General features: G+C 44.7%; 1 protein-coding gene across 1 annotated transcript in view; it reads right to left on the bottom strand.

Moving 5' to 3' along the window:
* The window catches only part of LOC147727495 (uncharacterized), a 507,629-nt gene that overhangs the window by 319,941 nt on the left and 165,219 nt on the right, over positions 1 to 22,469 (bottom strand). The window contains exons 3-4 of the mRNA XM_086963127.1: positions 7,571 to 7,795; positions 7,297 to 7,364 (exon numbers count right to left, since the gene is read on the bottom strand). Of these exons, the coding sequence (XP_086819253.1) occupies positions 7,297 to 7,364; positions 7,571 to 7,795 (293 nt within the window). The remainder of the gene's footprint in view (positions 1 to 7,296; positions 7,365 to 7,570; positions 7,796 to 22,469) is intronic.

Raw genomic sequence — 22,469 nt, 5'->3', positions numbered from 1 at the left:
TAAATCTCTCAATAAAGTCAGGCATTTGAGTATTAACCAGTTTTTCAAGAATTTTGGACACTGCAGGAAGAAGAGAGATAAGACGATAGTTGGAGGGTAGAGAGGGGTCTAGAGACCGTTTCTTGAGAAGAGGAATGATCATGGCCTACTTCCAGGCCCCAGGAACCTTACCGGAGGATAGGGACAAATTAAGAAGCATATTAAAGGCCGGGTTGATGATCCCAGCTGCATCAGCAAGCAGCTTGGGTGGGCAAGGATCCTTAGGAGAGCCTGATTTAAGGGACTTAAGTGCCACTGGAGACTCCTGTAAAGAAATGGCCTCAAGGGTCTCAAATTTATATTGCGGGATCAGGTCCTTAGAGCTAGAGCGGGCAGTCGCTGTCTTCTGAAGGTTAGTGGTGTTGAAGTTAGCTTGGATAAGTCTGGTCATGTCCGTGAAGTGGTCAGCCAATCCCTTGCACCAATCTTGCGAGGCCAATATGGCTCGATTCTCAGCTTTGGAGGAGTTGAAGTATTTTATAATGGAAAAACTGTCTCTGACTTTGTTGGCCGACTAGGCGATATGCTCCTCATAGTACTGACTTTTTTCTTTACAGATGGCAGCAAAGTACACCTTTTGAGCATTTTTTAGATCCTCTTTGTCAGATGGGCTATACTTATGTCTCTATTTATGTTCAAGCTGCTTACATTTTTGTCTAATTAGCCTGAGGTGGCAGGAAAACCAAGGCTTGAGATTTCCTGCAGCCTTTCACACAGAAAGGAGGGGACATTTGATCGACCGCACCATTGAGCCAGGAGTGGTAGCTGCCTAGGGCCTTCTCAATATCACCTGAGAGCACAGGGATGGACCCGGCCAGTACCTCTTTAAATTCCTTAGGATTAATCCTATTAACAGCTCACCCTTGAGAGGTAAAGGTCAGACTGCCATGAGAATTCAATGAGAAAATGGTCAGATCAAATAACAAGGAGGGTAGGTTAAGTCGAAATCAGCAAATTGGAGCAAACAAGATCCAGTATATGCCCACCATTGGTGGGTAGGACGAGTAACCCCATTGCTTAATGTATACTTGGTCCAGGGAGTCGAGAATTTCTAAAGCCTCCTGAGTCACTATTGTCAACATGAATGTTACAATCACCAAGAATTAAAGATTGGGAGCATTGTGGCACCAGTGTGGTAATCGCAGTAACCAGGGCAGCAAGGAACGAGCCAGCCGAGCCGGGAGATCGATAGATCAGGACTCCACCCACAGAATAATGAGGGGAAGCTTTGATACAGAAGCCAAGAGCCTCTGCGGCCGCAAACTCATTAAGAACATTCCATTAACAATCCCAATCATCCCTTAGGCTTAGTGCAATAGCTAAACCCCCACCCGACTTCCCTAGCGATCGAGCCTAATGATTTTAATTCCATCCAGGATGGCCATCTCAATCACCAGACTGGAGTCACTTGATAACAGGTTTCGGTGATAAATAGAAGGTCAAGAAGTTCATCAGTGAGTAGGTCAAAGATATTCTGCCTATGCATAGATACAGAGCAGGCGTTAATCAAAGATGCTCTCAGCGTGTAAGTATGCAGATTGCCTTGAGTCTGTCCTCTAGGAGACAGCGATGGAGTGTAACTCGGGGCCAACCGAAAAGAACATAAACTGCAGCTCCTGGAGTCTACCGCTGAGAGGTCCCAGTTATCATCACAGCAGCTCTTATTGGGGCAATTGTTAGGCTTGAGGATTCCATTTTTTAACACAAATAAAAAATGTCCAGTTTTAACTACGCAGTTTCACAGAATTTGGCTTGGAGGCACTGTGCTTGTTTCTCTGCTTTCTGGGACAAAATTCACAAATCTCTACCAAAGCTGGCTGACCGATTAAACCCTGACAGGGTTTGGCTTAACACACGTTACCTCGATGGTATGGGCCAGGTGCGCGAGCCACTGATGTTTAAAAAAACTGAAATTACCAGGTAAGTACAAACCATTTTCCTTTAAAATAATATATATTGTACACAGTTGCAACTAAGTTGTGGCTCTCCTCAATACGGTATTATTCTTAGGAAATGCAACCCATTTTTTTAATGAATTAATGTCCCTTTGGCTCATGGTAAACTTGCGTGCACTGAAAGATGACCGTCTTCAAAAGGACCTGGAATCTCTGCAGCTATTTTAAGTATAATGCATTCAATGCCTGCTTTTAAAAGGCCACAACATAGAAAGAACTAAGGGGTGATTTAACGCCTAGCAGATTGGAGATATCTGTCAAAAATGGTCGGGTATCCCCTCTTCCCTTTATATTTAAATAGGACAGATAGGACACCTGTCATTTTTTGGTGGAGGTCCAGCACCTACCAAGCTCTGAATAATCTCCCTCTCCACTCTAGGGGCATATTACCAAGGGGGGGCGATAGGCAATTATCGTCGGTTTAGCGGTCGTTTGTGGCCGCTAAGCGGTAATAATTCTATCGCTCTATTAGCAAGCTGTCACTAACTGATGTTAGAAACAGCTTTTAGGCGATAGCGAGCGGTTTGGGGCCCTCTTTGCATGTCAGCGATATTTATCGCTAATGACATGCAAAGTGGGCGTACCCAACCTGTTAGCGACTGAAAGCAGTCGCTAACGTCGCTATCGCCTATTAGCAAGGCGGGCGTAGCGATGGAAATATTCCCGCTATCGCCAAAAACTAACGCCTGCTCAGACCAGTTCTTAGCCATGTTATCCAATGGGAGGTGGATAACATGGCTAAGAGCAATTTGTCGCTAATGCGTGAATATCGCTGTATTCTCAGCGATATTCACGCTATCGCCAGAAATTTTTTCACTTTGGAGATAAACGTTGCTAATAGCAAGTTATCTCAGCAATAATTTCTGGCGATGCTTAGCGATAAAAAAATTGTTGCAAAGCCTAGTTACTAATAAATATCGCTACTCGTTGGTAATATGCCCCTAGATTCCTTGTGGGCTGTCACCATAATCTAAGCCATACTTTTCCGCTCCACAGGCCTTGTGAATGAGGTGGGTCCCACTCTAGAGACAGGATACTCCAGTTTAGATATAATCAAATGCAAGCCCTCCCACCCTAACTGCGCCACAAGGGGGTGACATACCCAGCATCCTCCGGACCATTCAGAAGCCTCCACCGGACAGAAGGCCGCTTTGACAAATGTCAAACGGAAAGAATGAGGAGTCAGAATAGGTGAAAATATTTTGATATTAGATATATTGTTTCTCCTCCTTACTGATTAGATGTATCAAAACAGGTATCCAGGAGAGCAAATAAAAGTGTGTTGGCGATCGTAGGCTTATATTCGCTATAAAAGAAAATAGACATTAAGGTGAATCATGAATTTTTTTCTTCCCGAACCTCAAGTGGAGATATTTCTTTAAAAAGGACGGTTTCCCTCATTCACTTTCAGTGGTATAATTCATCTTTGGTACCTCCTAGCTACTACCAGTGATTTATGTGACCAGCTGGCTCTCTAGGGAGGATTTAGCGGGGTAGAGGTTTATTTATATTTATCTTTTGTGAAGAAAGGTGCAATACCACACCCATGTGGTATACACTGCTGGTGTGTGTTATTGTAGAGGAAAAGCCATACAAGTGATAATGATGGTTTCAAGAAGGTAGCCATTTAAAATGCATAGAAGGAGATCATTTATCAGATTAGTTTTTTTTTAGCTTTGTCTTTATTTGCCTGGTTAAAGCAATATTCCTAAGAGGTGACCCCTTATGTGGCCTTCGCTGTTGGGGATCCTGGCATATGAATAAGTTCTCGGTGCATGATCAGCTAAATAGCATACAGTGCATTCTCTGTCAAATACTCTTTCTATTGCCTAGCAGCTGCGACTCTGCACCCTGAAATGTACCCTAAGGCAGTGGAGGGGTCCATCAAGAGGGCATAAAATGACACCAGAGAGCAGCAATGGACTTGCTTCTGATGATCCTTGAATCCTGGAAAAAACAAGAGGGTGCTGAGTATACTAGCCAAGTTGTGGCGCCCACTATGGATGAATGGACTGTATTGCTAAACAAAAAGAGAAGTGCCAGTGCCGCTACTTAGTTAACCTGTATCATTTTGACAAAACATGTGAATGAAACACTATGTTCGATGTTTTTAGTTTCCTTTCAATTATTTTATTTGATTCAGAGTTTATTTTTTACTCTTGTAATTGAATTTTTAACTTTTCACACTTGCATTTTTTAAGACCATATGTACACAAATGAAAAAACAGCAACAATTCTATTCACAACAACACTTTTACATTTCAATAATCGTCACTCAAACTTTCACTCATCCCTCTCTCATACCATTACAAACAACGAAAATATAAATATTTAAACAAAAGCTGGAATAAAAATATTCACTGCAAACCCATACACTATTAGTTTTCTCAAAGAAAGCTTTTTAATTCCAGTTTCTATTATTTTTCTTCTATTTGGGGCTTTTTAAACAGTCTTGGAACTCTCATTATTTGGGAGTTCTTATCAGGACCATAGTCTGTAAAACAGAAAGAAGAAACCTTTCTTTAGAACATGAATCTCTGCTGCATATGTGTTGCCTACTCCATTACTACTAGCTTCCTTATCTTACCTCTCTTCTATCAGAGTGCACAGGATGGTGGATATTCTCGGCATATTGTCAATTCTAATGCAAGAGAAATTGACAAGTACATATCCCATAATCCATCGTGAACACACATGTGGTGTTTATTAACAATCGCACAGATAAATGCAAAAGAAATTACACAGCAGTGCCAAATAGAGCTTATGGACAATAGGGACATCATAACACCCGACTTTGGGAGAGACTATACAGTAGATAATAGCCCAATGGACAAAAAAACGCGGGACCCGTATGCATTACTTAAACGACACGGCTTACGTCGGACTTCATCTCCCGCGATCCTTTGCGGACCCAAAAATCAGCGCAATTTACCTCACACGCAACACTTCCAAACGAACAGAGACAGCACTTGAAGTACCGTGCCCCGACTTCTAAAGGTATGTACAATGGGACACTGGGAAGCCACCGAGGTTGTAACCGGCCTCCGACTCAACCCCTTCTCAAATCACCAAATTTGTAAACCGTAAAATCATTAATACGACCCGTGGTGTGTTTTACAGGCGGAGGCACACAAGCTTTTGTACACAGAAACCTGAGCCCTTCACCAAGGTAAGAACATACTCTTTATTGTTGAGAGACAAAAGAGGTGAAAGTATAAAAAAGCCCAAACTCATTGGTTGTCCTCCTCCTTTTAGTGGGTCGTGAGCCAGGCAGGCGCAAGACACAGTTGTACACTATCACATATAAATAAGTAAGCCATGTATGAATGCTCCTGGTTTTGATTGCAAAAGAAGGATATGGTTTGAAGGTAATTGTGACTATGTCAATTTCTCTTGCATTAGAATTGACAATACGCCGGGAATATCCACCATCCTGTGCACTCTGATAGAAGAGAGGTAAGACTGAGGTGCCGGGTTTTTAGGAACCCGGTGGTGCCAGGAGATAACACCCGAAGACCTCTGAGTTCCTCCTGTTCCGGACCACAGAAACCAAGAGTCTTCTAGGTGAAGTCAGAGATCGAGTTTTATTGGCTGCAACCAAGTAACATGTGTCCTAGAAGCACGACAGCACGGGTCGTAAGTTCTCAGGAGACTGTTCGTTTTTACAGAACCAGCCTTCTCCTTTTATACACAATATTACACTTCAGGCAAGAATTCTTGAGTTTACAATACGGTCATAGACATATTTACACAATAGAGCAAAATACACAGTCACGTTGGCCAACCCATATTCTAGATGTCCAGTTTGTGATAGATGACCCAGCCCAGCCCGGAATTACAATCAGATATCGATGAAACCCCAATAAAACAGGGCACCTCCTTGTCATAAAACTGGCCATAAACAAGGAACATGGACAGGTGTATGAGTGTAGAAAACATGGTCTGTATGTGGTGAATGGTTTATGCCATGTTGTGCTTTGATGATATCTTACTCGGCCACTGGGCGAGGAGCTGCCCAAACAGGTTTGGCTGGAGGCGGTGGAGTCAGTTCGGCCAGGTCATGGGGAAGTCAGCTAAGGTGGACGTGTCCTTTCAGATCAAGCTCGACCTTAATCAATTGACTTATATGAGGGCAAGGCATAAGATGGATGCCGTTCACAAAATGGAGTCCGAGGGTTCAGAACGGAAACCACGATTTGAGGGTGTTGGCATCGCTCAATCACGACGCAAACATACAGGGATAATGTCCTAATCATTACCGTCTGCCGATACCAAATTCGTCAGGGTACGACGATATTTTGTGACACGAGTGTTGGACCTCGGTACCGGTATTACAGCAGGGTCCAGAATTTCAGAACCACAAGATAAGGAAGCTAGTCGTAATGGAGTAGGCAGCACACCTATGCAGCAGAGATTCATGTTCTAAAGAAAGGTTTCTTCTTTCTGTTTTACAGACTATGGTCCTGATGAGAACTCCCAAATAATGAGAGTTTGAAACGCGTAGACTGTTTAAAAAGCCCCAAATAGAAGAAAAATAATAGAAACTGGAATTAAAAAGCTTTCTTTGAGAAAACTAATAGTGTATGGGTTTGCTGTGAATATTTTTATTCCAGCTTTTGTTTAAATATTTATATTTTCGTTGTTTGTAATGGTATGAGAGAGGGATGAGTGTAAGTTTGAGTATTGAAATGTAAAAGTGTTGTTGTAAATAGGAAATGAGTGAAAGTTTGAGTATTGAAATGTAAAAGTGTTGTTGTAAATAGGATTGTTGCTGTTTTTTCATTTGTGTACATAAGGTCTTAAAAAATGAAAATTTGAAAAATTAAAAATTCCAATACAAGAGTAGAAAATAAACTCTGAATCAAATAAAATAATTGAAAGTAAACAAAAAACATCGAACATAGTGTTTCACTCACATGTTTTGTCAAAATGATACAGGTTAACTAAGTAGCGGCACTGGCACTTCTCTTTTTCTTTATCATTAGCTTGTGGCTAAGCTGTGCAGCTGGGAGCCCAGACCCAGTGGTGGTTTTTTGTGGACTGAATTGCAGCATACATAATACTCTGTTTCCTTTATTCAAGCGAGACCTGTATCATGCCATGGATTGGGACAAGGAAGATGTATGTAGGAGTTTAGTAAATACATTATTTAATAACAGATTAACATACTGAACCAGGGTAATGGAGTATGTGAAGGATAATCTATGAAATAGTTTTTCTCCAATATTCGTTTGTGGAAGCAAATAAGATTTTGAATCTTAATATAGAAAACTTAAAAAAGCATTGAGCAAGTGTTCCAAACCTCTGATTTGTCACCAGGTTTTGCCTCGTCAAGCAATTGCCGTCGTTCATGTTTCAAAGGCTCTAGCTCTAGAATGATTAAAAAAAACTATTCAAATTACATTTCAAAGAAAGCTTCCAGAGACAACGCACATTCTCAGAGGTTGCAGAACGAGGTAAAGCATGCAGAGCAGTCACACAACAGACACGTTCCTGGAAGAGGGTGGAGAGGCCACTGAACCCTAACGCCCTCCAGTCAAGCCCTACTGACTGGCACCAAATGCTTCAGCACTCACGGGAACCGGGCCGCGGTAGGACTCTCCCTCCATCCTGCAGTCTAGGGGTACCCAGAAGGGTATGCAGCGGGTTTAGGGTGCCTTCCTGCCCCCTGCCTCTGGAGGGGGGCTGCAGGTATCGCAGTAGTAGCTCTCTTTCTCGCGGCGTGAGCTTGGAGACACTATTTGGTCTTCCAGGATACAAGCCATCATCTTGCACGCTGCAAATCGGAGCATTGTTCAGCCCTGCGTAAAACAGAACGAGGCATTGAAATATTGCATACAACCATTTTAATGCAGTGATAAGCAAATAAAATTGAATGCACTATTTACTGTAGAGTGAAGCAGAAATTATGCATTAATTGACGATTATGTTATATCACAATTACATGTATATATATATATCTTGTATTATTAGCTCTTGCTACCCCTGGGGAGGCGTGAACATCTACTGCATTCATCCCTCAGCTGTCCACCATCCTTACTACCAATAAAAGCTTGCCAGGAGGGGGATAGGAATGAGGATAAGATGGAGAAGTATGAACAGTGCTAAATTTGTACAGGAGTCTGCAGGTAGTGCACACGGCACACATTTTTGAGACAGAAATTATTTTTCATCATCAGACCTTGACCAAGAAAAACGGAGAGAAAAGGAGAAAGGAGAGTTAGAAAAAGACAGGAAAACAGGGAGAAAGAGAAAAAGCAGAGATGAAAATGAACTTGCAGGAGTGAACTAAAGAGACAGGAAGTGTTAGGTGGTGGAAGATAGAGCCATGAGGTGGGATCAAGATTATGCAGTCTTGGTAGTCAGCAACCCCGCCACTTGTCAGGGCCGGAAGTTTACTGCTATGCACTATTTTGGGCACCTGCACTTATGACTTTTTTGCGCATTAAGCACTGAGAAGAGTACTTGCTTGACGAACACTGGGCCAATAGGCTTCTTTGCACTGCAGATTATGAAAGCAGCAGACAAGTTCATGTCCAGTCTTGTTTTAATTATGAACAAAAAAAGCGGCAAGGACTGCTGGTGTGTGCAACTCTAGGGCAATTGGAGGTCAACTCCGAGGAGGCTGGTAGTTGATTTGCAAATTATCCACTATCTCATAAAATGTGTTTTGCCATTGCTGTTGCTTATTGTGGCAAAAAGGAAACAAAGGAATGTGCATTGAAAAAAGCATGGGTAGCAGCAGTGGAGCACTTTTAGTGAGAATTCAAGGCAAATACTGTCGACAAATATACAGTTTTGCCTGCTCTTAGCTAGCGCTATATAAAACTCTAAATAAAGAAATAAATATTTCCTCAGGATGGCAAATACTAGGCGGGTTACATATTTACTAGCCTATAGCTTTTGCATGTAGTATGCATAGTACAAACCAAGCCAAAAGGCGGCGGATCAATGTATAGGGTCAAAGGCAGATGGGGAGAGGCAAACGGGGACAGAAGGAATAGTTACTTACCTGTAATCCTAGTTCTCTTCCAGGGGCATCCTCATCAAAGTCATAAGCACTAGAATATTACCGCTCATGTGCAGGACCCCGGAAACACAATCATATATGTGCCCCACATATATGTATCTCCATATATATATATACATATATATATATACACATATATATATATATATATATATATATATATATATATATATATATATATATATATATATATATATATATATATATATATATATATATATATATATAAATAAGCAACTGCAGCCTTCTACATACCAGAGCTGAATAATGCTGTAAGGACTTCCCATTATATCATAAAAGCATACATTAGAAACAGGGAAAAACAACAGAAAAACATGATTTTAACCTGTTTTAATGCTTAGCAGTCAGAAGAAAACTCTCACATTGGACTGAAAGCATATACAGCTCACAGGCTGCATTGCAAAAACATAGTCTAAAAAGAATGAAAAGCTAACTCATAGCAACATAGAGATAAACTGGCACCGTGCCTTTAAGGCTTCCCATCATGCCTCAGGGGTGACAGTTAGGTCAGTTGTTCTTTGCGGTGACTCAAAATGCCATGACACAAAGAGTTGACATTACCTCATTAAAAAATACAATGATCCTTTGCCCAGGGAGGTGGGAGGGTTGCTTATGACTTTGATTAGGATATCCATGGAAGAGAACTAACTAATCATTCTCTTCCAGGGGATCCTCAACATTAGTCATAAGCACTAGAATAGAATAGCAAGTCTTACCTCATCCACCTGCGGGCAAAGGAAACATAACGATAAATTAACCAATCAGCTCAGATAACTAAGCCTGGATAGATAGATTACTATCTGAATAGATTCCTCTAGGAGGCCTGACCCACTTGAGTATCAGCCCTGGAATCGAATTCTCGACAATAATGCCTTGTGAAAGTGTGAACCCATCTCCAGGTAGCAGCCTTGCAAATTTCTGACATTGGAACATCATGCAAGAAAGCTACTGTGGCAGCTTTTCCCCAAGTGGATTGTGCTTTAGGAGACAACAACAAGGGTTAATGCGCCAACTGGAAAGCCAATTTTATACAGGACACTATCCATCTTGAAATGGATCTTTTGGAGGCTGGGAAACCTGCTCTCATGGCCCCATAATTCAGAAACAATTGATCCGATTTCCTTATGCCCTTGGTATCCTCCAGGTAGAATTTAAGCACTCTTTTGATGTCCAAGGAATGCAGCGACCTCTCCGCTGGAGTCGCAGGGTTTGGAAAAAAGGACGGTAGGAAGATTGACTGAATAATATGGAATACACGGAAGGTGTTATAGGTCTTACATGCAGTCCAGACACATTAGGGGAATCTCAGAAGTATTCCACAACCAAGGCTGGAGTAACAGGATAGATAGAGGGATACAAAAGATGTGAAAAGTACCCATCAGCCCACTCAGTAGTGGAGGCTCGTCATTTGGGATTTTCAAATGTAGAAAGTTGGTGTCCAACCAGCACTACCTTCAGTGAATACTGAGGCTAGCATAGGACCCAAAGGTTGAGCTTTCAACCTGAACAAGGTTTCCAATTTGATGACTCCCTGTCATGTAAAACTCAGATCAATAAAGTTACTTCCGCCTGCTTCATGAAACTACGCATGATAAGAAAGATCCTTCCTTACCTCCCCATGGATTCCCGCCGCACAGTCACCCAGGCCCTTATCACGTCCCACTTGGACTATGCCAATAGCCTCTATGCAGGGGCTCCCCAGTACCTGATTGGTCGGCTGCAGATTGTCCAGAATGCTGCAGCCAGACTGATCGGTAATATCCCGTACCGTCAATCTGTCTCTGCATACCGGAGGAAACTCCACTGGCTCCCTGTGGCTAGCCGCATCCAGTTTAAGGTCCTCACTCTTACCTATCGAGCCGTCAACAACTTCGGTCCTACTTACCTGCAAAATCGGGTCTCGATATCCCGCTCCACCAGATCCTTGAGATCCAATGACCTCCGCCTCCTGATCTCGCCCCGTTTCAGACTGTCCAGAACCGGTGGCAGAGGTTTCGGTGTCATTGCTGCCAGACTTTGGAACTCCCTTCCACTTGAGCTGAGGTTTTGTCCCTCTGAAACCATCTTCCGAGCCAAACTTAAAACCTGGCTTTTCTCCGGACTCTAGTCTCCCCTTTATCTCCTTCTTTTTCACCTCCCCTTTCACTTGGGTACCCCTGGATTTTAGCGCCGGGACACCCCCTCGGGGGTAGCTGCGCGCTCTACAAACTCCATAAAATAAATAAATAAATAAATAAATAAATAAACAAATGACAGCACAAGTGGCTGAAAAAGGGGCTTAGTTGCAGTGCTCAAAGATGTGAAAAAAGGAAAATGATCCAAGTGATTATAAAAATACCTAACTTGACGTCAATAAGAAAACTTTATTGGGTGTGCCCGTCAAGATGGTATGATTAAAAACAGAGTGATAATAGCAAGAAAGATGATTAGCTATTTACCCGAGATGTTATCTGGTCAACATGTTTCAGCCTGTAAAGGCTTTCGTCAGGACCTACGTATCACTACTGCCGAGGCCGAGGCTCTCAGTTCAAGCCAGAGGCAACGACGGAGAGTGCGTGGCCTCCTTTAGCCTGAGCTGTCGCCAGGTGAGGTGAGGCTCCTGATCCCACAAAGTTGGGAGGGGATACACCACCCTTGAAAAGATTATTCTTTCTTTTTTTACACGTTACAAAGTAAGTGTTGCAGTAGTGATACGTAGGTCCTGACGAAAGCCTTTACAGGCTGAAACATGTTGACCAGATAACATCTCGGGTAAATAGCTAATCATCTTTCTTGCTATTATCACTCTGTTTTTAATCATACCATCTTGACGGGCACACCCAATAAAGTTTTCTTATTGACGTCAAGTTAGGTATTTTTATAATCACTTGGATCATTTTCCTTTTTTCACATCTTTGAGCACTGCAACTAAGCCCCTTTTTCAGCCACTTGTGCTGTCATTTGTTCAGGTTGAAAGCTCAACCTTTGGGTCCTATGCTAGCCTCAGTATTCACTGAAGGTAGTGCTGGTTGGACACCAACTTTCTACATTTGAAAATCCCAAATGACGAGCCTCCACTACTGAGTGGGCTGATGGGTACTTTTCACATCTTTTGTATCCCTCTATCTATCCTGTTACTCCAGCCTTGGTTGTGGAATACTTCTGAGATTCCCCTAATGTGTCTGGACTGCATGTAAGACCTATAACACCTTCCGTGTATTGAATATGTATAGTTGGGGGACAAGGTGCATGTAGGTCTATAACAATAATTCCCCTTGGGCCCTATTCTACTCTGTAGTTTTGTGTGAATAATATGGAAATCAGATATAACCTTTGGCAAAACGGCAGGGTGAGCCCTTAACACTACCCTGTTGTGGTGAAACACAGCATAAGGTTTTTTTGCACGCAGCGCTTGGATCTCACTTACTCTGCGCGCTGATGTTATCGCTAAAAGAAAAGCGGTCTTCCACGTCAGGTGCTGCAAAGAGGCTTTGTGAATGGGCTCAAAAGGAGGACCAATTAATCTAGACAGCACCAGATTCAACTCCCAGGGAGGAGAAGGGTGTCAAACCGTGGGATACACTTTCTTCAACCCCTGTAGGAAATCCTTAACCTGCATTTGGAAAAAGGAAGGTTGTCTGGGTGACTTTCAGTATGCCGTAATGGCTGACAAATGAGCCCTGATTAAGGCATATTTCAAACCCGCTTTAGCTAAATAAAGAAGACAAGGAATAAAGCTTACTGAAATTAAATGACTTCTTCCTGCCACTTCGTAGGGTCAAAATGATTTTCAGCACACCATAGGCAGAAAATCGTCCACTTAAAAGCGTATGACGCTCCTGTGCAGGGCCTCTTAGCCTCTTTCAGAATATGAATGCAGTCCTGCGGCAGATTCAAGTGTTCATATTGTAGGACCTCAGGAGCCATGCTGCCAAGTTCAGGAAGGGAAGGCTGGGATGGAGAATACTCCTGTCCATCTTGGTCAGCAGGTCAGCTCTGTACGGCAGCCTCCTGTGGGGGAGTACCGATAACTGAAGAAGGTCCGGATACCACCACTGCCGTGGCCAGTCTGGAGCTATCAGAATCATCTTCATGTTGGATCTGATGAGCTTGGACACCGCCTTCGGGATCAGAGGCAGAGGAGAAAAGGCGTAAGCAAATGTCTCTGACCAATCCATCGAAAGCGAATTCCCCCTTGTCCCTGGACAGTGGAATCTGGATGCGAAGGTATGGCATTTTTTGTTTTTGTGGTCTGCAAACAAATCTATTGATGGACGACCCCACTGTTGGAAAATATCTGCCATCACCTCATCGTGCAGCACCCAGTCTGGCTGATCTTTGAAGTGCCGACTGAGTGCGTCTGCCTTGACATTCTGCTCTCCCAGAAGGTGCACTGCCACTATGGAGAGGTTCCGAGCCAGAAGCCAGTGCCAGATTGCTTGAGCCTCCCGGGAGAGAGGGCGAGAGCGTGTACCACCCTGTTTGTTTAGATAATACATGGTGGTCGTGTTGTCTATTTGAATCAGGGCCGAGATGGACGTGATCGAAGGCAAAAAAGCTTTCAGAGCAAGATGGACTGCTCGTAGCTCCAACATGTTTATGTGGTAGGACTGTTCTTTCGTGGACCATGTGCCCTGAATTTCAAGGCACCCCATGTGTGCCCCCACCCTTGCAGAGATGCATCGTTATCAACGATTGCACTGGAACTGGTTGATGGAAAGGGACTCCCACCAACAGATTCTGCGGCGAGTCTACAACTTGATGGAGGATTTCGCTGCTTGGGAGAGCATGATCCGATCCTCCCAGCGACCCGTTGCTTGGTCCCACTTGTCTTCTAGATCTTGTTGCAACGGTCGCATTCTCAGCCTGTTGTTGGGAATGAGAAATATGCAGGAGGCCATCAACCCCAGCAGAGATGCCATTTGTCGGACTGCTGGGCGATCTGTCTGAAGCAGAGCCTTGCACTTCTGCTGCATTGAAGAAAGTCTCTCCTCTGAAGGAAATGCTCTTCCTTTGTTTGTATCCAGAGTCCATCCCAGATAGTGGATCGTCATGGTGGGCTGTTGTACAGACTTCTCCATGTTGACATGAAGACCCAGTTTGTGTAGTTGCTGTAGACAGACTTGGACATCGCTCCTTACTTGTTGAGGAGATGGCCCTTTGAAGAGCCAATTGTCTAAGTAAGGGTAGAAGAACAGGCCTCTTCTGTGTAGGGCAGCCACCACCGCTACCATGCACTTGGTAAAGACTCGTGTTGCAGATTTCAGCCCGAAGGGTAACACCTTGTATTGATAGTGCCTGTCTCCAACCACAAACCGCAGATACTTGCGATGACGTGAAGCAATGGGTATATGGAATTAAGCATCTTGGAGGTCCACCAAACACATCCAATCTCATGCTTGCAGATGTGGACATTTTTGATGAAGGGCCAACATGCAAAACTTCTCCTTCACGATGACTCTGTTCAGCAGGCGAAGGTCCGGGATAGGCCTGAACTTGTGCTCCTGGTCTTTTTTGGGCACAAGGAAGTACCTGGAGTAGACTCCCTTCCCTCGCTGTGCAGAAGGAACCTCTTCCATGGCCTTTTTTCTCAGAAGGGTTGCCACTTCCTGCCGGAGCAACTTTAGTTGGTGAGGTTGAGATCTTTTCAGAGGAATGTCCATTGGAAGCACACGAAAACGTATTGCATATCCATTGCGCAGTATATTGGGTACCCAACGATCTTTTGTGATGCTGCACCACTCTGCCAGATGATGTGAAGCACTTCCTCCCATTGGAGTGAGCAAAGACGCCAGAGGAAGCTCACTGCTCATGGCTTCTCTGCCGATCTGGCCATGGTAAAGGACTGATGCTGGTGACCACCTCTACCTCTGTTTGATTTACGGCCCTGATACTGCGACTTGCCTTGATTTTTTTCCTTGGGACCATTGAGGGGTTTGAACCTTCTGTTGGTATCCCTTGTGCTGGTTGGGCATGTATCGATGCTTGAACTCCTTCTTCTTCTCCAAGCCAATGGTTTTGAGGGTATTGATTTCCGCCTTCATCCTGCCCATTTCCTCATTTGTATGGGTGCCAAACCGAGAGGAGCTGCAAAACTGGAGATTTAGGATTCTCTGCTGTGCATCCGGCTTGAGTGCTGTCAGTCTCAACCAGGAGGATCTCCTAGTGCAAACTCCATGGGCATATGAATGCACCAATAGTGTAGCGCCGTCCGCTGCCGTGCTGATCACATGATTGGCAACAAGCGACCCCTTGGTGATGATCTCTTCAAAGTCCTTTTGATCCTCTTTTTGCAGCTTCTCTTTGAAGCGGTCCAAGGAGTCCCACAAGGCTCTGTCATAGCGACCTAATAAGGCTGCAGCACTGGAGACTTTTAATGATGAAGCTGAAGAGCCGCAAACCTTATGTCCCCAAGAGTCCTGGGACCTACTTTCTTCATAGGGGGGAACCGATGAAGACGAAGCCACATCATGAGTTTTCCTCGCTGCCGCAATGATAACTGAGTCTGCAGGCGGATCTGTCTTCAAGAAGAAAGGGTCTGTGGAGGCCGGATTGTATTTTTTCTGATTTCAAGCTGGTGCGGCCTTGTTCGTAGCTGGCGTCAGGAAAATGTCCATCACTGGTTCCAGAAGCCCAGGAACCAGGGGAAGTAATGGACGAGACACTGCTCTCTGATGCAGAGTCTCAAAGATCACTGTTGTTGCCCCCTGAGGGGTAGACATCTCAATGTTCAGCTTCTGAGCCCCTCTCTGAAGCACATCATGGTAGGTGTTGATGTCATCTATCGGAGACACTCTCGATAACGGGCTGTCCGATAGGGTAGGGTAATAATCCCTCTTCGATGATCAGGTGGAAGAAGAAGACCACAACGGTGTCCTTCTCTTTCTGCGATGGGAACTATGTCTTCGTTCCCGTGACCTGCCCGTGCGCTCCTCACATCTGGAAGAATGCGATCTGTCCACTTCCTTCACCAATCTTTGTAAAGGTGACCTATGGAGGGGACTGGCATATTCTTGCATCCGCTGTGTTGCTCCTGTATCCTTATTCCAGTGATGCAGGGGGAGGAGCCATCTTAGAGACAAGTGCACAGCAGGGTAAGCCTCCCTGTGCTGTGTTGGAGATCTATGAGTAGGTCTGCTGGAATGCCTTTCTGAAGAGGCAGATCTCGTCGAAGGATGTCTGGAGGAATGAGAGGAAGAATGGCGTGACACGGATTCTGTCACCAGAACCACCGATCCTTCTCTAGACCTCACTGAGGTAGGCCTTGACGTCGGACGTGCGCCTCTCGACGTCGATCCGGACCTCCTTCTCGACTTCGATCTCCGGTATATTGTTGTATCCGGTCTCGATAACGATTCTCTACTTCTCGACGTCGAATCCCTTGCAGACGACGCCTGAACATCCCTTCCTCTCAACGGTGAACGTTGATGAGCCGACGAGGGTGGAGGGGTTGTGCGCCTCGACGCCGAACGTCGTCGTGCAGATACAGATGAAGGGGCTCTGCTCGATGCTGAACGTTGCCGTGATGACGACGGCGGAGGGCTCTTCTCCTTCGACGCCGATCGTCGTTGAGACGACGGTGGAGGAGTTCCAATCCTCGAAGCTGATCATCACCAGGTTGACGACGGTGGAAGACTCCTGCTCCTCGACGTCAATCGCTGATGGACTGATGACGACGGAGGGGAACCTGCCCTCAACACCGAACGTCGTGCTGACGACGGTGGTGGACTTCTACTCCTCGACGCCGATTATCGCCGGGTTGGCGGCGACGGAGGGCTGATACTCCTTGATGCCGAGTTGACGATGGCAGAGGGCTTCTGTTCCTCGACGCCGATCGGCGCCGGGTTGACGACGACGGAGGATCACGATTCTTCAACATCGACGACGTACCTGAATGGTGATGCCTTCTCGACGGCGAGCCCGCTGCGGATGGTCTTTTCTTGGACAAATGACCCACCGGTGGTAGATTTTTCAGCATCGAGCCCAACCCTTAAGTAGAAGGGTGAGGGATCTTGCTTCTGTATGGAGATCTAGCCCTCTTGGAGCCCTTCTTCACCGGTGACCTGCCTCTGGAAGACTTTTCTGCCAGTCCATAAAGACAGATTATTTCTCTGTCCTTTAGAATCCTTTTGGACAGGGTCTGGCAATGAGGACAAGCCTTAGGGTCATGGTCCTTAGGCAAACAAAGAATACAGACCTCATCAGAGTCTGACATGGCCTTCTTTTTACCACAAGAAGGGCAGGGGTCAAAAAAGGATGGCATTCTGAGTGGAAAAAAAATGCCCAAAAATTGTAAAAAAAAGACAGAACCTTACTTCAGAAGATGGAAAACGTCGAAGTAAGTCAAAAATGTCCAAAAAAAAGTGAAGATTATTTCTGACTAAAATCAGAAAGAAGTGGAGCTGTGTAACCAGGATCCTTCCTGAAGGAGCCGGAAAGAACAACTGACCTAAATGTCACCCCTGAAGCATGATGGGAAGTTGGGGGTCATGACTGCCTTAAAGGCACGGTGCCAGTTTATCTCTATGTTGCTATGAGTTCGCTTTTCAGTCTTTTTAGACTATGTTTTTGCAATGCAGCCTGGGAGCGGAATGCTTTAAGTCCTATGTGAGAGTTTTCTTCTGACTGCTAAGCATTAAAACAGATTCAAAACATGTTGTGCTGTTGTTTTTCCTTGTTTCTAATGTATGCTTTTATGATATAATGGGGAGTCCTTACAACATTATTCAGCTCTGGTGTGTTTAAGGCTCCAGTTGCTTATTTTATAAAAATATATCCATATAAAAAAAAATATATATAGTAGTGAACAAGGCGGGAGCTAACCGCCGAAACGCGTCTAAACAGCAACTGAGAATAAATATCTTACTTTGAAAACGGAATCACGGAGCCAGCGCCGTTCTTTGATTAGAAGTTTGGACTTGTACTTTATATATATATATATATAGATACATATATTTGGGGCACATATATGATTGTGTTTCCAGGGTCCCGCACATGGGCGGGAATATTCTAGTGCCTATGTCTATTGATGAGGATCCCCTGGAAGAGAATGTGGTCTAACGGCTACGGCGGTCAACCTCAAATCTGGGGATTCGGGTTCGAGTCTCAGCAATGACACTCAACATCCTGAGATTCTAGGCAAATCACAAAAATGAATGTGTCCTTATGTAACACAACTGGTGTAAGCGCTCTAATCCCTAATACCGTTGGGTCAATTTTGCGCTATATAAAACTCTGAGAAAAAAAAGGCATGTATACAGTCAATGACAGCAAGCTGGGGTCTGGGAACAGAAGTGTACTGTTAATGCACTGTGATATAGCACTCTTTAAAGAGGAGTGTCTTCAAAACTGCTAAACTGTTGCAGCACTGGGGCGACCCTAATGGATACAGTGATGTTGTCCTCGGACCATGGGAGCATAGATGTCTTTTTGATTCTTTACACTTATTACTCTTACACTCCGATGGTGAGAGCCATGAGTGACAGTGAGCTTGTCTGTAAAATAAACAGGAGTACTGGTAGTGATGGCTTTGTAAATGATGCAGCTTGTTTTGAAGCTTGTGTTTCAGTAGCGTACTAAGGGTGCAAGAAAGGAAAATTGCCCCTTTGACTGCTGCAGAGGGTAGCAAAATATAGCAATTATCAGGGTTCAATGGGCCCCTTCAGGGCTCTGGGCCCTGGAGCCAGTGCACACGCTGCACCAATGATAACTACACCCCGTGGTGTGCGCTGCAAGGGGAACCCATGGTGTTCCTTGACGATGAAGGTGATGTGATATTACTTCAGGCCTGGATGAGAAGTGTTGTGGCTTGTAGGATACCATTAAGGGGGCTAATGTGGAGTCTGGAGATATTATTTTGGCTCACTTGAAACACTGCCAAATAAGGTTGTTTGCTAAACTTTACATAAATGCAATGCAGGCACATTTTCTCTTCATAAACTCTATTGGCATGTTAGATTCATAAAGCTGAAACAAAAAACTAAGAAATTGCATCCCTTATGATTACTTTGCCTGGATATGATTTCAGTTTTTTAAGGGTTTCAAAATATCTATACAAATTCTACTATTCAAAGGAGAGAGACCAGTTGTGTGATGAAACCTAAGTACAAGGGATAGGTGCCTAGCATACTTTCAGCTCTGTATTCCTTTAAAGAAAAAGCTAATGTGGGTAAAAGCAGGAAGCAAAAAATAAATTTAAAATGATTTAAAATGCAATACATCTGGCAGTATGCACTACCTCAATTGTGAGGCTGCATCTGCCTACGTAACTGCGGACATCCATCTCTATGTACCTCTATGCTGATCAGTATCCTGCCACGCTGACCTAATAATGTGGGTTCCTTCGTGCTCTGCTTTGGGATGGGAATGCCAGTGCATGAGTTGCTGTGAGTGAACATGCATGTGAGTCTCTGGAATTTTTTGTACTTTTACATTGGTGTCAGCACGCTTGACCATCATGCATGTGCACTGAGAAGTAAGGTACTATGACCCACAGTGCTATGTGGCGGGAGTGGCGCACCAAGTATGCTTTCCTTTGTACGTGTGTCTGCTGTCGGATCACAGGGCTGGCAGGGTGTATTCCTAGTTGCATGACAAGTTTTTTTTTACTTGATCCCTGTGTGGACAAGTGGCATTCTGGCCTCGCTGGGAAAATTGTTCTGATCATTTCAGCTGGCTTCTGTGCTACATTCCTGTGTGTGTGAGTGTAGTGGAAGTGTGGAGCAAACACAAGGCGACGATGGACGGAGCACTGAAACTTTTCAGACACTCACCCCAAGTCACTGATCTGGGTTGAATCCATCAACGTTCTTTAGCTCACTTCGCCACCTCAATTAAGACCCTTCTATATGCAAATCAGTACCCTGTGCCTCATGGGAACAGTTCAGCCCGAACTGCCAAACCACGTCTTCCCTGAACCGGAAACTAGCATCCTAGGGCCGTTTTCTGGGCAACACCCTCCATCAACCAGGCTAGCTTGAATCCAGTGGCAAAGTGAGAAAGATACCCACTACTGGGCATACCCTGCCAACTTAGGGTGAACAAATCAAACACAAGGAGATGATGAACGGAGCGCTGAAACTTTTCAAACACTCACCCCCAGTCACAGTTGGCAGGGTATGCCCAGACGTAGGTCCCTTGCTCACTTTGCCCCTGGATTCAAGCTAGCCTGACTGATGAGGGTTGTTAGCCCGAAACCGGTACCAGGATGCTTGTTTCCGTTCCAGGGAAGACATGGCTTGGCAGTTCGGGCGGGACTGTTCCCATGAGGCACAGGGTCAAGACTGATTTGCGTATAGCTTTGTCTGAACTGGGGTGGCGAAGTGAGGTAAAGAACGATGATGAATTCAACCCAGATCTGTGACTGGGGGTGAGTGTCTGAAAATCATCAGCGCTCCGTCCATCATCTCCTTGTGTTTGCTTTGTTCGACCTAAGTTGGCAGGGTATGCCCAGACGTGGATCCCTTGCTCACTTTGCCCCTGGATTCAAGCTAGCCTGGCTGAGGAGGGTTGTTAGCCCAAAACCAGTCCCAGGACACTTGCTTCTGGTCCAGAGAAGACATGGCTTGGCAGTTCGGGTTGGATTGTTCCTTTGAGGCACAGGGTCAAGACTGATTTGCATATAACTGTGTCTGAACTGGGGTGGCAAAGTGAGCTAAGGAACGATGATGGATTCAACCCAGATCTATGATTGGGGGTAAGTGTCTGGAAAGTTTCAGTGCTTTGTCCATCATTTCTTTGTGTTTGCTTTGTTTGCCCTAAACTGGCAGGGTCTGCCCAGACGTGGGTCTCTCGCTCACTTTGCCACTGGATTCAAGCTGGGCTGGCTGATGAGGGCTGTTAGCCCTAAACAGGTTTAGCAGGATGCATGTTTCCAGTTCAGGAAAGACATGGCTTGGCAGTTCAGGCTGGACTGTTCCCAAGAGGCACAGGGTCAAGATGGATTTCCATATAGCTGTGTCAGAACTGGGATGGCAAAGTGAGCTAAAGACAATGATGGATTCAACCCAGATCTGTGACTGGGGGTGAGTGTCTGAAAAGTTTCAGCGCTCCGTACATCATCTCCTTGTATTTGCTTTGTTTGCCCTAAGTTGGCAGGGTATGCCCAGATGTAGGTCCCCTGGTCACTTTGACACTGGATTCAAGCTAGCCTGGCTGATGAGGGCTGTTAGCCCAAAACTTGTCCCAGGATGCTTGTTTCTAGTCCAGGGAAGACATGGCTTGGCAGTTCGGGTTGGACTGTTCCCATGAGGCACAGGGTCAAGACTGATTTGTAGATAGTTTTATCTGAACTGGGGTGGCGAAGTGAGGTAAAGAACGATGATGGATTGAACCCAGATCAGTTGACTGGGGGTGAGTGTTTGATTTGCTCAAGCGCTCTGTCCATCATCCCCTTTGGTAGTTCCCTTCCCTGATCCATAATGTGGTACTGCAAACTGGTGTGAGTGTCTGAAAAGTTTCAGCACTCTGTCCATCATCTCCTTGTGTTTGCTTTGTAGTGTTAGTGAACCTGTGTACATGCTTCAATGGGTAGCAGTGGCGTAGTACAGTCAGGTGGTACACAGTGAAGAAAATGTCTTGTCACCCCCGGCTTGACAAAATAGCTAAAATATGTGTTTAAAACACATATTTTTTCCATTTTGTCACCCCCCTCAGTGATGACACTTGTCGCCCCCGCTTGACAAAATGGCAAAATTATGTGTTTAAAACACATGTTTTTGCCATTTTGTCACCCCCTCAGTGATGACACCCGGGGCGGCCAGCACCCACCGCACCCCCCTTCCTACGCCACTGATGGGTAACAGAATAGTGCAAAAAATATGTAAGCCACTTTGGTCTGTGGCTACAGTGGAATCCATCTCAATTCCTCAGTATGGGTCTGTATACAAAATGGGGCTGGCAGAGCCTGCCAGACTAACAAAGTGTATTGCTCTCATCCCTCAAGCTTGGTGAAGCGCCATACTATGAGGTATTGGAGGATGGAGATAGGGTTCTCTTTAGAAATGCAGCAGCAACCTGCTGCTGAGTTCTACCCATTTGTTCCTGACTGGAGCACCGCCATTAGGTTAGATGACAAATGTTGGGTCTGTAGACAACCGTCTGATGGAGCAAGGTTTCACAAATATGAAACCTGTTTGAATTGAGTACCCCTACAATACGTACTAACAATAAGTAGATATAGTAAACTAACGTACACCCAACATAAATATGCCTGAACCAACACGTAAATGAATAATAATGTAATAACTTTGTGGTTTAGAAGAAATTACATGAATAGGCCGCAAGTGCTCCAGTATTTTGCCTATTGCTTAATGCTATAAAGTAATGATTAATGCTGCTTTTCGCGCTAAGCTTATGCTAGGTAATCTTAATGGGAAGTAGTGAATGGTGGGTGGTAAACAGTGAAGGTTTCGTTATCACAATTAATACATGTTCATTCCTATTTA

Source organism: Lissotriton vulgaris, chromosome 3_1 (assembly GCF_964263255.1).
Source record: "Lissotriton vulgaris chromosome 3_1, aLisVul1.2, whole genome shotgun sequence".
Taxonomy (NCBI): Eukaryota; Metazoa; Chordata; class Amphibia; order Caudata; family Salamandridae; genus Lissotriton; species Lissotriton vulgaris.
Note: the sequence above shows the minus strand (reverse complement) of the source record. Positions and strands in the feature narration are given on the sequence as shown.